We start from the raw sequence: 16061 nt of genomic DNA, 5'->3' as shown, positions 1-16061 counted from the left end.
TCCCTCTCCTCTGCTTGTTGTACTAGTCTATCGGCCTCCAAAAATAAATACTCACTTTATGTCTGAACTGCTTACTGTTGCTTCTTCTCACTCTACCACTGTTTTGCTACTGGGTGATTTCAGTATTCATGTTGATACTGTTAATGTGGTAGCTAGCAATTTCATGTCGGTACTGGAGCGTTTGAATTTTTTTCAACATATTGATTTTCCAATTCATTTTCATGGTCACACACTTGACCTGTTATGCTCAACTGCCATTGATGATGTTACTGTAAAAGGATTTGACTTAGGCATGTCTGATCATAAACTGATTGAATTCTACCATACTTTTTCTGTTTCTAAATCAAACATGAAAGCATCTATTAACTATCGTAATTTGAAATCTGTTGATCCAATCTCGTTTTCTACCTCAATTAATTCTACCACTCTGCCAACTTGTCTTAGTTTATCCAACCCGGATGAAATTCTTGATGCATGTAACATTTTTTTTTTTTCCTCTATCTTGAATGAACATGCTCCCTTAAAATCTAGGCTGGTTGCTTCCTCTCACACTTCACCTTGGTTCACACCTGAGCTCAGGGCAATGAAAAGAAAGGATCATCGTTTAGAGCAGCTCTCTAAGAAAACAAGCCTTACTGTACATTGTATAGCCTAGCTCTCAATTCTGCTCTCTCTTCTTAGCTGGCTACTATCATAAATAAGTCCCAGTGTAGACCTAGAACACTCTTTACTACTATCAAAAGACTTACCCAAGCCCCAGTAACACCTTCCTCTGGCTCTGCTCAAATGAGTGATTCTTTTCAAAATAAAACAAAATGTATCTACCATCAGTTTTCCTCTACTTCTACTATGGAATTTTCACCTACCCACTTGGTACACAGCCTTTCCAGTGTTACTCCAACTAATCCCTCTGCTGTTGAGGAGTTAATCAAAAAGTCTTAATTCTTCAACATGTCTTCTTGACCCAGCTCCTACCCCTCTTCTGAATAACTGCCTGCCTGTCCTTACCTCACCCATTTCTCATTTAATTAACAAGTCATTCACCTCTGGCACAGTTCCATTACAACTTAAGCTTGCTGCTGTCATCACGGTCCTTAAAACACCAGGTATGGATCCTTCTATATTTAGTAACTTTAAACCTATTTCTAACCTCCCTTTCCTGTCTAAGGTATTTGAGAGAGTTGTTGCCTCCCAACTCCAGGAGCATCTAACTGCCAATAATCTTTTTGAACCTCTCCAGTCTGGTTTCCATCCACAGCACAGTATGGAAACGTCTCTGCTTAAGGTTCTCATTAGTCGCGTTCACACATCCAGTTTAGTGGTCATGAACATGACCTTTTTGAAAATACTGGTAAGTTTTGCTCTGGCAATTTTACTTAATGCGAAGTTGTATCATTACCTATATATTTCCTTATTGATGGTATGTGTGAACAGCACATTTGGAATATTTACCAGTAAAGACAACCCAACGATTTTCCTGTAATTTACCTGGTTGCATGTGTGAACAGGGCTAATGATCTCCTCCTCTCCTCTGACACTAGTGGACTTAATATTCTTATCCTTCTGGACCTCAACTTTGCACTTGACACCATCTGTCCAAATACTTCTAACTCGTCTTTCAGCAATTGGTTTCACTGTCATAGCTCTCAACTGGTTCACCTCTAGGGCTGAATAGATTAGTCGAAGTTATCGACAACGTCGACAATAAAAAATTGTCAAAACAATTTTTCGTTGTCGAATAGTTGTTTGATGTCTTTTAACATAACATGAGAACATATGAAACTAATGATGGCACGCGAGAGCAGCACTGCAGTTCACGACTGACTGAGGAGAGGAAGAATTACACAGATCACAGTCCAGATGCACTCTAAATACAAAATAAGTCAATACAGAAGCACTCTTGTTGTGGAATAAGCGGAGCCGGAGCTCTTTAAAGGAAACACCCCAGTGTTACATCTTAAATGCAGTTATATTTAATGTGTTATAGCTTTATTTAAGATCAAATAATACAGAAGCAGATCATGTAAATATCTACAAACTCCGAAACAGCCATTTCTCTGTGCGGTCAGCGCCTCTTCTATGAGTTGAGTGAATGTCCCGATCTAAGGGGGAGAGATTGAAACTGCACCCGACTGATGCACACTCTGTCACGGGGACGCTCATCCCTCGAGCGCACACGCTTAATACAGCTAGATGATAACATGATGACTCGAGACTTATTGAATCATAATATATGTGTCACTGTGCATTTCTTATCGTGAAGAAAATTGTCAATATGCAGCTTCATTAATAAGAGTGAGTTTAAGATGGATTGAAGTGAACAGAAAGGTGAGAGAGGGTAGTCTTCACCCCATTATACACTGCAACAAAATACGTTTTTGATTTGTTTTTGTTTTGGCTTGCACATTTAATACAACCTTTTAAGTCAGGGCACAAGCTGAATAATCGGTTAAGAGCTAATGATTAATCGTTGCAATAATCATCCACTGGCTCCCTGTCTCCTCTCGCTTGCACTTTAAGATCCTCATCCTTGCATACAAAGCTCTCCATAACCTCGCCCCTTAATTACTTATCTGAGTTATTACATCCCTACTCCCCTGGCCACTCCTTAAGATAATCTGATGCTGGCTTGCTTGCAGTTCCTAAATTTAGGCTAGTCTCTATGGGTTCCAGGTCCTTTAGTGTAGCTGCTCCTAGACTTTGGAACTCTCTTCCACAGAACGTTCGTGATGCCTCTTCCTTGCTTTCTTTCAAGAAACTGCTAAAAGCACATATTGTTGTACTACTGCCATTTATTGTGATACATTTGTGTTGTTGTTTGTTTTGTAAAGCAACCTTGGGTTTTAGAAAGGTGCTATATAAATAAAATGTATTATTATTAAAACTTGTGCTGAGCTACACTTGTGGTCACTCTGCTAGGACACCTGTGTGAATCACTGTATATCAATCATATGCATGAAACTGCATATTTTTAAGAGTATTTTTTCATATCTACCAGATACCGATCAGACTTGTTTTTTTTTGTTTTTTTTACAGATATATGGACACTAAGTGCAGTCCTTCAAATAATTCAATAGGTACTAGAAACAGTTCAAGAAAATGGAAAATGAAATTAAGCGACATAAGTGGCTGCATAGGGCCCCTCGACCACCAGGGGGCCCCCACCACGGGTTCTGTAACGCCAAATAATTATTTGCATTAGGTGTAAATAACACTGGCCACACAACCTGGCTATATGCACAGCAATAGTTAATATTTAATATTAAGGCTACATTTATTGAAAAGACATTTATCATGAGCACTGAGCACCAGAACTCTCAGGCACAGGAACAGTTTTTTCCCTCAGGCTATCCATCTCATGAACCGTTAAAACTGCCCCATTCAGCAATAATTAATGTGCTACACAATTAGTCTATTTATATTTATCCAACATACCATACCTCTTCTGCCATTACATTCCCTTGCACTGTATAAAACAGATTTGTATTTGTATATTGCACATACATATTGTGTATTTCTATATATACTTATATTTCCTATTCACTTTTTCTTTTTATTCTATTTTTTTTATTATTATCTTTGTCTTGTTGTTGTATTGTTGTACACTGGAAGCTTCTGTCACCAAGACAAATTCCTTGTATGTGTAAGCATACTTGGCAATAAAGCTCATTCTGAATCTGATTCTGATCATCAGTATACGATGCTAATGATTTCTATGCTTTTCAATCCCTCACAAGTTAAAAATTGTATCGCAAGTCGCTTCTTTTGGGCTTGTTTTTCCAGATCAGGTCACTTGTTTCTCTGTGAAATTTGGCAACACTGCAACCCACCCTTAGCACAGAGTACTCTTGATTATAAAAAGAACATTATTACGCATTTTTTATTTCATTCTAACCGGTTACCATTTGGAAAGGAGACTGTAGAGTCGAAGCCAGAACAAAACAAAAAAATACAGCTTCTTGTTTTTAATCCTTGATTATTAGATACTAAAACCATATCATAGTCATCACAAACAAAAAGACATACAGACGATGCCTAATAATGGGAACAGTGCTCATAGCAGGCAATTTGTTTGATAGTAATTTAAACTGATTTGGTGGTGAATTTGTCATAAACGTGCTGCTTTGATGTCTGTAGCATTGGTGCTTTCAATGGGACAAATTTAAAGATGCTTTCAATAAACATGGCTGCTAAATGAAAAAATAAAAATAAAAATGTACTTATCCGAGAGTATTTTTGCATGCTGACAGTTTATTTCACTCAACACACTCACCTAATAGCTGCACCAGATTTGGGTGTTTAATCTCTTTCATGACTGCAGCTTCTTTTAAAAACTCCTCCACTTCCATCGTGTCTTCCTGCAAAAGAGAAAAAACAAAACAAACAATAAAACTACAATTCCCAAAATCATTGTTGATTCATTGTTTTGCACCCTGAAACACCTATTCTCTAAAACAGTGCTTCTCAATTGTGATCAATTATTTGACTTGATTATTCGACTATTCAGCGATTATTGCAACGATTAATCGTTAGCTCTTAACCGATTATTCAGCTTGTGCCCTGACTTAAAAGGTTGTATTAAATGTGCTTACTAACAATAAAGAGGACAAAATCATCTTTTAAAAATACCTCTAAATGACATTCACTGAATTAAAGGAAAAAATACTTTTTATTCAGTTTAATTCAGTAAAGAAAATCCTATGTTATCAAGTGTTTTTGTAAAGACAAAATATACTTATATTCAAGATCTATTCTCTAAAAGCAAGTCTAAATATCTTACATGCTGCTTCTCAGGTCAATGCATCTTTTTTAAAGGTTTTAGATATTTTTAAATATTTGTATTTTTAATATTATATTCAACATTCTCAGATAACAATTTTAACGTAACTAACGTAAATGTACATTGCTAACATAAACGTACATTGTTTTAAAGGAGTTTTAGATATTTATATTGGAAAACAAGCCAAAACAAAAACAAATCAAAAACGTATTTTGTTGCAGTGTATAATGGGGTGAAGACTACCCTCTCTCACCTTTCTGTTCACTTCAATCCATCTTAAACTCACTCTTATTAATGAAGCTGCATATTGACAATTTTCTTCACGATAAGAAATGCACAGTGACACATATATTATGATTCAATAAGTCTCGAGTCATCACGTTATCATCTATCTGTATTAAGCGTGTGCGCTCGAGGGATGAGCGTCCCCGTGACAGAGTGTGCATCAGTCGGGTGCAGTTTCAATCTCTCCCCCTTAGATCGGGACATTCACTCAACTCATAGAAGAGGCGCTGACCGCACAGAGAAATGGAAGTTTCGGAGTTTGTAGATATTTACATGATCTGCTTCTGTATTATTTGATCTTAAATAAAGCTATAACACATTAAATATAACTGCATGTAAGATGTAACACTGGGGTGTTTCCTTTAAAGAGCTCCGGCTCCGCTTATTCCACAACAAGAGTGCTTCTGTATTGACTTATTTTGTATTTAGAGTGCATCTGGACTGTGATCGGTGTAATTCTTCCTCTCCTCAGTCAGTCGTGAACTGCAGTGCTGCTCTCGCAAGCCATCATTAAGAGTTTAATGTAATCTCATGTTACATTTAATGAGATCAAACGACTATTCCACACATAAAATAGTCAACGTTGTCAATAACTTATTTAGATCTATGTCAACATTAACTGGTTGTGTGACATGCCTTCATCCTCAAAAACCATCAACTAAACTACACAAGGTCAAATTCAATACGACTACATTTAATACAGGTTATGGCTTTGGTATTGTGCCACTTGATATCAGTGTAAAACCTGTGTCCAGTTGAGAAGCACCACTCTAGTGGTCCTCCTGATGGCTCATTGTATCTCATACTGACCTTTAGTGTTTTCACAGCCACAGTCAGGCTGTATTTCTTCCACACGCCCTCGTACACCTCACCGTACTGCCCTCCACCCAGTTTGTGTTTCATGGTGATATCGGTCCGCTCCATCTCCCACTTGTCATAGTTTGGCGAGACACCGTAGATGGTGGGCTTGTTGCGTTTGGGTGCTGGGTAATGCAGTGTTGTGATCAGACCATCTGCTACGGTGGAATGATGATGAACCAGCTCCGCCAGCGTGTTGAAGCGGCTCTCAGACGACACATACAGCTGCAGAGGATGAGATGTGTGAAGATGAGCCATACTGGACATTGGCCTACAGGTGCTCAAATCTGCTGGAACATTCCTTATCATATAATTTTGTGCCAAAACACGATCATTTTCACCCTTATCTGCACTGCAAAATGTCATGTATCACAACTGATAAAACATTGGTTTAACTGCAGATATAAAGCAGCTTCTATGAAATCTGTCATATTAGAGTATTTATTTTTTATGGTTTTCTTTGTGCCCGTCTTGTACAATAGGCCTCACTTTATACAGTACATCAAACCCCTTTATCTCAAACTATATCAGTCACATCTTGTCGCAATCAACGACCTAAACAAGAAAAAGAAAATGTGTGCTCCTTACGGGGCTCGAACCAGTAACCTTGGGGCTCAATTGTCAAAGTCATGAGGTAACATGTAGCTGTGGTTAAATCTCACCTTGCCATCCGAGGCAGTGTTGATGCGGTAGTGGTAGACTCGGCCCTCGTAGCGCAGCGATATGGAGCGCTGTCCCGGACTGCTCTCGCTCTCTCTCACCAGGAAGCTGCCGTTGATGCCACTGCTCAGCAGGTATTCTGCGGCGTTACGCGACACGGGTCCGTGATACCAGCTGTGCTTCTCCAAGCTGTTGACAGGTGTGATGTAGTTGCTGGGCACCCAGCCCTGTCCGTTCTTCGTCTGCGCTTCACACCACTCGCCATTATGATTATATCCCAGAACTCTCAGCTTCTCCCCTGAGGAGCATAGCGATATTACACAAGTTACATAACACTCAATACTATAGGTCGACCAATATATTGGTTTTACCGATAAATTGGTGCCATTAGTTGCTTTTTGGAACAATCGGTTAGCTGCAAAAATCAAGACTAATTTTGACATTGATCACACAGGCAGTGTGAGAGATTTGGGTCGGTTGATGGAACAGATCAGACTTGTTCTGTGTTACACTACATCTTATGTTTTGTTCATGTAAATGTGTTTCTGTGTTTTGTGTTTGTGGTGAGGCCAGTGAAAATGTTGGCAGGGCACTGAGCTCTGCTCTAAAATCAACTATTCAGTTACATATGACAGTGTCCACCTCAGAATTTGAGTAATGTGTGTCTGTCTGTAGGTACACTAACAGATGCTCCTCTGATGAGTAAAGGTTGTCAGATCTCCCTGGTTGCAACTTCCTGGCTTAAGTTTAAATGAGTCCACATTCAAGTGTCCTTTCGTATAAACTAAATATTTATGGCAGCCTCCGACCAAGAGTAATGGCTGTAATAAAAAATCAAACTGATTGAATGTCAATGAGCTCATGTTTGGTGTGGCAGATTTTAATCCTTTAGACACACTGTATATGATGATGTTAACATTTACACTTGGTTATATTTACGAGAGAACATTATGTAAAAAATGACTAGCAGCTCTTCAGCATGAAACTATCTAAATGTTGCAATTTCTTGTGCTGGTGTCACTGGCAGGCCAAGATTCAACACATACATTATATATAGGATATTAAAATATCTAAATGTCAATTTTTCGGGCACAAACGAAAGGCACCAGTTTGGAGCGATATGGACCACATGGGTTGGAGAGTGACGTCACATAGCCTAAAAAATAATGTTTAATATCTCAAACACCGAACCAGCACAAACGCTCGTTTTAGCGGCACAAATCAGCACAAACACAGCAAAAACAAATGGGATAGTGTGAGACAACTCAACAGCAGGAAGGAAATAGACACAGGGAAGCGGAATTTCTTCTGGCACAGGTAAGATTTTTAATCGGCCACTTCAAGGTTTTTCAAGTTCACAAACTCATCAGATTCACAGCAGGTAGTCAAACAAACACATCAGCTTCACAGGAATGTAATAACCTCAACACATCAACCCAACAGGTAGTACCGGAGAGTGAGGACCGCCCACTTGATGGCGAGACACTCCTTTTCCACGGTGCTGTACTTAGTCTCCCTCAGCAAGAGCTTGCGGCTAACATACAGCACCGGGCGTCCTCCCCCTCCACCACCTGCGAGAGTACGGCCCCCAGCCCTCTGTCTGAAGCATCCGTCTGCAACACAAAAGGGAGAGAGAAATCGGGTGAATGTAAAAGCGGCCCCCAGCAAAGTGCAGCTTTAACCTGCATGAACGCCTGTTGACACTGCTCCGTCCACTGGACCGGGTCTGGAGCTCCCTTTTTAGTGAGATCAGTCAGCGGGCTGGTGACGCACCTGCCCGTGGCCCAAGTGGAACCCCAGATACCGTACCTCCACCCGCCCAACCACGCACTTCTTCGGGTTTGCTGTGAGTCCCACTCGTCGCAGCGATCTCAGAACCACCCTCACATGCTGCATGTGCCACTGCCAATCATTGCTGTAAATGATGATGTCATCTAAATAGGCAGCGGCGTAAGCCGAATGCGGTCTGAGGATTCGGTCCATGAGACGCTGAAACGTGGCTGGGGCTCCAAACAAACCGAACGGAAGCATCACAAATTGGTGTAATCCAAACGGCGTGAAGAAGGCTGTTTTTTCACGGGAAATTGGTGTCAAGGGGATCTGCCAATAACCCTTTGTCAAATCCAGTGTCGATTTAAAATCGAGCAGTGCCCAACCGATCAAGCAACTCATCGACTCGAGGCATTGGGTACATGTCAAATTTAGACACCGCATTGACTTTTCTGTAATCCACACAGAACCGTACAGACCCGTTTCTCTTAGGAACTAGAACAACCGGGCTGGTCCAATCGCTGTGGGATTCCTCTATTACCCCCATATCGAGCATTGCATCCAATTTTTCCCAGACAATTTTCTTTTTGTGCTCGGGCAAATGGTAGGGACAGCTCCGTACCACCGCTCCCCGGCTTGGTCTCGATGTGGTGCTGAAAGGGTTTTATTAAATCGCTCCACCAGGCCATCTGTTTGTGGATGGTAAACGCTGGTGCAGATTGATGCCCAATTCGTAAAGCTCGCGTAGTGTCTGGGACATAAAGGTTGTGCCCTTATCGGTGAGGATTTCTTTCGGAATCCCCACCCGGGAGATTATTTTGAAGAGTGCCTCCACAACACTGCGTGCTGAGATGTTGCGTAGAGGCACCGCTTCTGGATATCGCATTGCATAGTCCACTAGGACCAGTACAAAGCGGTGTCCGCATGCTGACCACTCTAATGGCCCGACGAGGTCCATTCCAATTCTCTCGAAGGGGACCTCGATCAGCGGAAGGGGGCACAATGGCGCTTTTGGTGTGGCCGGTGGATTCACCAGCTGACATTCGCGGCATGCCGCACACCACCTGCGGACATCGCCGCCAATGCCCGGCCAATAGAAACGGGCTATTAGGCGGTTCAGTGTTTCTCTTTCCCCTAGGTGACCCGCCATGGGATTATATTGAGCTGCCTGGAATACCATTTCCGGACGGCTCCGCAGTATTAAGAGCTGGGTTGTATAATCCTTTGTTTGAGCGTCCTGCATCACTCTATACAACCGCTCGTTTATAATTGCGAAAAACAGATATGAAAGGGCAACATTCGGCTGGAGTTGTTGACCATCGATCACTCTCACTTGGTCAAAGGCGTGCTTGAGGGTTTCGTCTCACAACTGCTCCAAAGGGAAATCCCCTTTGGGAAATCCTCTGAGGATGGGAGGGGCTGTAGACTCTCCCCCCCTCACATCATTCTGATGTGGAGCAGATGCAGACGGCCCCGGCTCCGCCTCCCCTGCCAGCGCATCACACATTTCACATCTCACCGCTTTTGTGCAGGACCCATCCACGCATATTCCCTTTAATAGATTTCTAAATTCAGGCCAATTAGTCCCCAAAATCAGCAGATGGATGAGGCAGGAACTAACCGCGGCCTCCACTCTATGTTTTGTTCCCCAGAATTTAATCATAAGTGTCACCACAGGGTAGTTGTGAATATCCCCATGCACACATTTCACCCTTACCATTTTAGCTGTGCCCAAAGCCTTGAGTTGAACCATGCGTTGGTGGATAGTGGTTTGATTACAACCCGTGTCCACCAATGCTTGGTGAGTACACCCCTTGACACTTACCGGTATCCGGTACGCTCTGGCCCGATCGGGGCAGCCTGTGGAATGTCGGGGATCCGGACCACCGTTCCCAGCTCCATCACAGGGCACTGATCCCGGAAGTGTCCCGGATCCCCGCAACTCCAGCAGACCGGCTCAGGCGCCATTCCCACACCTGCGTCGGCGGACAATCCACCTGAGGGGGAGAGCGGCAGGGCTTTGTCGAGGCTGAGGGTGATGCAAAACCCCACGTGCGGGGAACGGGCTTTGGTGGTGGGACTCCTCACCTCCATGGGGCAGGAACCGGCTCTGGGGAGAGAGAAGAGTGAGAGTGAAGAGGGGAGGGTGAAGCGAGTGGGGAAAACACAGAGGGAGGGGAGAGAGAGTGGGAGGGCTCTTCCGCCCGCGGGTATGCCGCCATATGCCAGTCGGAGGCACTGGACCCACTCTACCGTTCCTCTTGGCAGTCAATGGATTAGCTGCTCCAGCACCACCTGGTCGACAACTCCCACAACGTCGCGATCCCCCGCCAGCAGCCATTTCCGGCAGGCGTCTCGGAGCCACTGGGTGAAGGCAAACGGGCGGCCACTCTTCTCCAGCTTCATGGTTCGGAAGTGCTGGCAGTACTGCTCTGGACTGTGGCCAACCCGCTGCAAGATGGACTTTTTGAGGTCTTCATAGGCCAGGAGGTTAGCCGCCAGCAGTTGTTGGGCAGCAAGCTGGGCTTCCCCGGACAGCAATGGGAGGAGTCTGGCCGCCCACTGATCACGCGGCCAGCTCCAGATCTCAGCGGTGCACTCGAATAAATCGAGGAAGGCTTCCGGGTCATCATCCACCCCATCTTCAAGAGCGTGGGTGGGGGCAGGAGGCTGTGGCTGTCCGGGGACGCGGCCGGGGTTCTCTCCTGGCTGAGGAGGCTCCGAATCGCATGCCGGTCCTCTGCCTGAGCTCTGAGGATCTCAAAGAACCGACGATCCTGGTCTTGAAGTAGCTCAAGCAGAGACTGTTGGTGTGACTGGTGTAGGCCGGCGAGGGACCTGAGGATCTCGGCCAACTGCAAGGACTCCATGGGGAGTACTTCAGGATCCCGGGATTCGGCACCAGTGTGAGACAACTCAACAGCAGGAAGGAAGTAGACACAGGGAAGCAGGGTTTCTTCTGGCACAGGTAAGATTTTTAATCGGCCACTTCAAGATTTTTCAAGTTCACAAACTCAGCAGGTAGTCAAACAAACACATCAGCTTCACAGGAACGTAATAACCTCAACACATCAGTTTCACACACGTAACAGATTAAACCGCTTCAGCTTCGGGTACACCGTGGCCTTTTTTGTGCCAGACTCTCTCACCCTGCTGCTGGTGGCGTGGCTGGTTATATGCCACTCTCCCCATGCTCACTGGAATTAGAGACAGGTGTTAAACATAATCTAGCTCAGGTGCAAGCGCCCTTACCGCTTTCTCTCTCTCCGGACGGATGCTTGACCACACCCCCACTGCCACAGATAGTTTTGGAGATGATTTAATTATATGGGGTGCCAACTTCACGGAGGTCTCAAGTACCCCAACTCTACCTGTGCATATTCATGATAGGGCAAGAGAGCAACAGTTCATGTAGCCCCCTTGCGACATTCGGGCGCTCAAGTGAAAACTCGTTTTGTTTATCTAAATACACGTCCTCCACAACGATAGTGATGACAGAACACAACACAACTGCACACAAAACAGAGAACAGAACTTACTAAACATGTCTGAAGAGTTTGTAGTTGACAAATGTAGGCATTTTTGGACCGGTATCAGTTCACAGCGGACGAAGTTACCGTGTGATGCCAAAAATAGAAAACAAATGATCAATAGAATGTCCCGTTGCTCGTCCTTATATACTATGGCACGACTGCCTCACCCGTTTAACATCTCCTGTTTGCCTTATTTTAATTCGTCAAATTGTTATTAGTCTTAAATTGCCTCTGTCTCAACTTTTTTGGAGTGTGGTGCTATCATCTGATTAAAATTACTGTACATTTTCAAAAAACAAGGAAATTCACAGGGAAAAACTTCATATGTGTAGTTGTAGTGCTTTGCAAAGGGTGATTATAATTTACAAATCACTCTTTTTTGTTTTTATTAGCATTTTTCATACTGTCCCAACTTTTTTGGAATTGGGGTTGTAGAAAATATACCTTTTATCATGTGTCGTTTGCTGTTGATCTCGTGTCCTATCATAAACGTGCACAGCAGATCAACGGTCAGTGAACATTTTCATTAAATAATAAATTATATTTCGGTTTCTTTCTCACCAAATCTTATCATATGCTTTCATAACAATCATGAGTCACATGGAATAATTTATTAGACTTCTGAATTATATTTTTGTGTTCTTTTGAAGCTTGAAAAAGTGGTCACCATAAACTGCCATTGTATGACATCACTGAGCAATATTTTTTTCACAATTTCTCCCTTTGTGTTAAGAAAAAGAAAGAAAGCCATACAGGGTTATAACAACACAGGGGTGAATAAACAATGGCTGAATTTTCATTTTTGGGTGAATTATCCCTTAAGTGAGACTTTATACACAGCTGGTTGAACCCTACCCTGCTCTCTAATTATGACTCGGGTCCCTCCTTCAATGTAAGTCTATGGGATTTTGAACCATTTTATTGTCCACCCGACAAAAATAGTTTGATAAGTAATAGCACATCTCAACAAGCCGCATAATTAGGTATCATTCTTTAGTTTGATACTTAAGAGTTTGGGGTTTGTTCAAATAGTGTTGTGTTACCTAAAAACACCACTAATAATAGACCATTAAAAAGCTCAGTCAAGTATAAGTTAAACTTTATCTTTGCAGTTATTCTCTCTCACTGTCATGATGTTTAAGATCTTATGCAATGACAGGCATCTGGACAGCTGTAGTTGTTGTTCACAGGCAGAATGGAAAGAACGGATATGTTGAGTATAAAATGTGAATTACTGGGCTCATGTGACCTCACACTGCTGCTAAATACAGCACACAATGGCTTCTCCCAGTACTATCAAAAACAAGAATATGTTCAAATTCTGAAGTGTTCAAATGATAAATATGAATGTCTCTCTCACCTTTGGTGATGCTCAGTGTGTTGTCACCGCTCGCCACAAAGTCATAGAGTGCTACGAACAGGTTGGGGTCATTTTCACTGGGTCCTGACAGCAGATTCTCTTTGGAGTTCCAGCGCGCGGCTTCAGAAAGACCAGGCGGCTCGAAATCCGGCCGCTGCAAAGCTTCTGCAAAAAAAACAAAGGTCAATATAAGACACTGAACACACTGAAGCTGCAGAATTTTTCCTGTAATTTCCACGCTGATTTATGGAGAAACTTTTTTGATTTGTTGAATGTTTATTTAGTCATATTACACATTCATGGAGACTGTGTTGATGAAACGTATACAATTCCAGAGCATCCTCACATGACATGAAGACTAGCACATAGAAAAGTCCTGATGCTGCTGAAATACCAGAGTCATTTATATAAGTGATGACTTCATGCGATGTGACCCGTGTGTAACAGACAGTGATATGATTCACAGGAAACTATCAAACACACCACACCAATCCACAAATTACATGGACATCAACTTTTTCATAAGGGAAGGTGCATATTTAAGATGCTGTAAATGGTCACTCTAAGTTTTCAACATTTAAATGACCTTTTATAGAATTATAAAAATGCTTTCTAAATAGTTTTTGATCAAGTACAGAATGTCACACAGCTCGTCATGTCACATGAACTCGCATAAACTCATTTGATGAAACATTCTCTGATGTACATTAAACGCAAGTCAAACTAGCATGAGTCCAAACGCAGGCCAAATTCACCCAACTGTAATCCATCACTATGAACAGCACTGAATTTTGAGTTAAAATCATAAATGTGAAATCTGAGCGCACAAACACACACACACACACACACACACGTGCAGTAAATTATGTATTGAATGATAGGGCTGTCCAAAGGGTGAGAAACAAAATGTAACTTTTTTACTTTTATTTAAAGGCATTATTTCAGTTAGGGGAAAGAGCTACAGGACATCAGTGATCACAGGATTTTTAAATCAAAGCTGTATATTAAGAGAACTTTGACAACCATTGCGCCGCGTCCAGCTGTTTTTGAGTTTCGCACAGAAGCGGCACATTTTTAGATGCTGTGTAAGGTAAAAAGAATGTCAACTTTTAAAAGTGTATCCTGAGACCTCTGAGTTCTGTAATATGCATTCCTCTGCGCTAAAACAATAGGGAAAGGAGCTCAGATGGACACAAAACTGGTTCTGTTAACGGTCCCTTGTGCTGTGAGACACTGACGAGAGTGCAAGATGCAGTGGCCAAAGACCTCCACACAAGTCATCATCTTTTCTTGGCACACATCTAAAATGCAGTTTTTGCATTCAGTTTTGTGCATTTTTATTTTAAATTAGATGAATACTTGAGGTTGTTTATTGATAGTATATGCTTCTGTCGAAGAAATCAGTCCATGTTATTTCAACTTCAACTAAAAATCATGCCAACAGAGAACTGCAGCCAACAAAGCCAGCCAAATAAGTCAAGCAGCTCCGCCCACTCCCACGACGCACTGTGAATGACGAGTCGCTGTCCCTTCACTTTCAAACTACTGATATATTTGTATATATTTTGCTATAAAATTAACATATATTCTTTTTATACTTCTAATCAACAACATTAAATCAATAGTTTTATATTTTTCCATTGTTTTTAATTTAATTACATCATTTTGCAATGCTTCATGGGATTTTAGTTCATTCCCTCATTAAAGAAGTTAAGTACACAGTCTTGTATCTTTGTCTTTTTGTCTGATTTTTAAGTACTAGGCTTGGGATCGCTGCCCTTTTCACGCATCGATAATCGGAAGATTTTCCCAATGATTATTGATATACAATATCAAGATTTTTTTAAGAAATAAATTGTGCTGCTCATAACACAATAGTCTGTCTTTACAATAGTGCCCGCCCTATATATTAGCCTTTCACCGATATATTGGCATCGGCGTATATGTTTACCGATATGCACAGATACGAAAACTTTTTTCAGAACATATAATGCAGAAAACAATGCTTTAGAATTGATGTCATTACGTAGTTTGTCCAGCAAAGCGTGTTCCGACTCCATTGTTTACAGAGCTGACGGCGGCTCTGCAGACAGGGCGGAGTTAAGCGGTGTCATCACGGTAAGTTGTTAACTAGTCTGTTAAATACATACTGGAAACTTAATAAACAATGACCCCATCATTTTCCCTTTTCAATATTACTAATATAACGTTAACCCTGTCCCTGACAACCATGTCACTCATGTTTATCACATCTGTTAGCCAGCTATAGTTTGTCAGTGCAGTCAGTAATGTAGCAGATTGAAAGGTAAACTTTAGAGCATCTTTTTGTAGCTCAGTAGACAACAGTGCGGTGGTGGATTGTGTCTGTTGAGTGTTGATTTCACGCTACGCTGTTACCTAGTTGGTGAGATGCAATGCTGGTCCATCTTTTACTCTCCATGACAACGAGCTTATAGCTAACTAGCTAACCACGTAGCTACTTTCATTGCTTGTTAGCCGAGTGGAAGCTAATGTGTAAACATGTATTCACCAAACTGTTTTGTTAAGGATTCACAGTTTGGTACCCCCTTCAACCGAACAATTCCAGTCGTGTCATTTATAAAATGTAATATTTAAAAGTCTGGTTTTCCACTGTTGAAAATTTCCCCTGAACTTGTATAGCAGAATACGGTGTAACACCACTGCCACTGTTTATCTCTTGACTCGGCAGGTGTAAATACTTCTTGTTTTACAACCTGCCCCTATTTGACTGGCAGTATTAGTATAGTCAGCATTTGACTGATACTAAACAGTAATACTGATGTTTATTTGGCTA

The 16061-nt window shown here is 42.0% G+C and overlaps 1 protein-coding gene across 2 annotated transcripts in view; it reads right to left on the bottom strand.

Moving 5' to 3' along the window:
- LOC127422653 (tyrosine-protein kinase ABL1-like) overlaps positions 1 to 16061 on the bottom strand; it is a 68839-nt gene that overhangs the window by 6417 nt on the left and 46361 nt on the right. For both annotated transcript variants that reach the window (XM_051666427.1, XM_051666418.1), the window contains exons 2-5: positions 13247 to 13411; positions 6586 to 6881; positions 5876 to 6148; positions 4274 to 4358 (exon numbers count right to left, since the gene is read on the bottom strand). In XM_051666427.1, coding sequence (XP_051522387.1) covers positions 4274 to 4358; positions 5876 to 6148; positions 6586 to 6881; positions 13247 to 13411 — 819 coding nt within the window. The remainder of the gene's footprint in view (positions 1 to 4273; positions 4359 to 5875; positions 6149 to 6585; positions 6882 to 13246; positions 13412 to 16061) is intronic.

The sequence above is a fragment of the Myxocyprinus asiaticus genome, chromosome 3, assembly GCF_019703515.2.
Source record: "Myxocyprinus asiaticus isolate MX2 ecotype Aquarium Trade chromosome 3, UBuf_Myxa_2, whole genome shotgun sequence".
Lineage (NCBI taxonomy): Eukaryota > Metazoa > Chordata > Actinopteri > Cypriniformes > Catostomidae > Myxocyprinus > Myxocyprinus asiaticus.
Note: the sequence above shows the minus strand (reverse complement) of the source record. Positions and strands in the feature narration are given on the sequence as shown.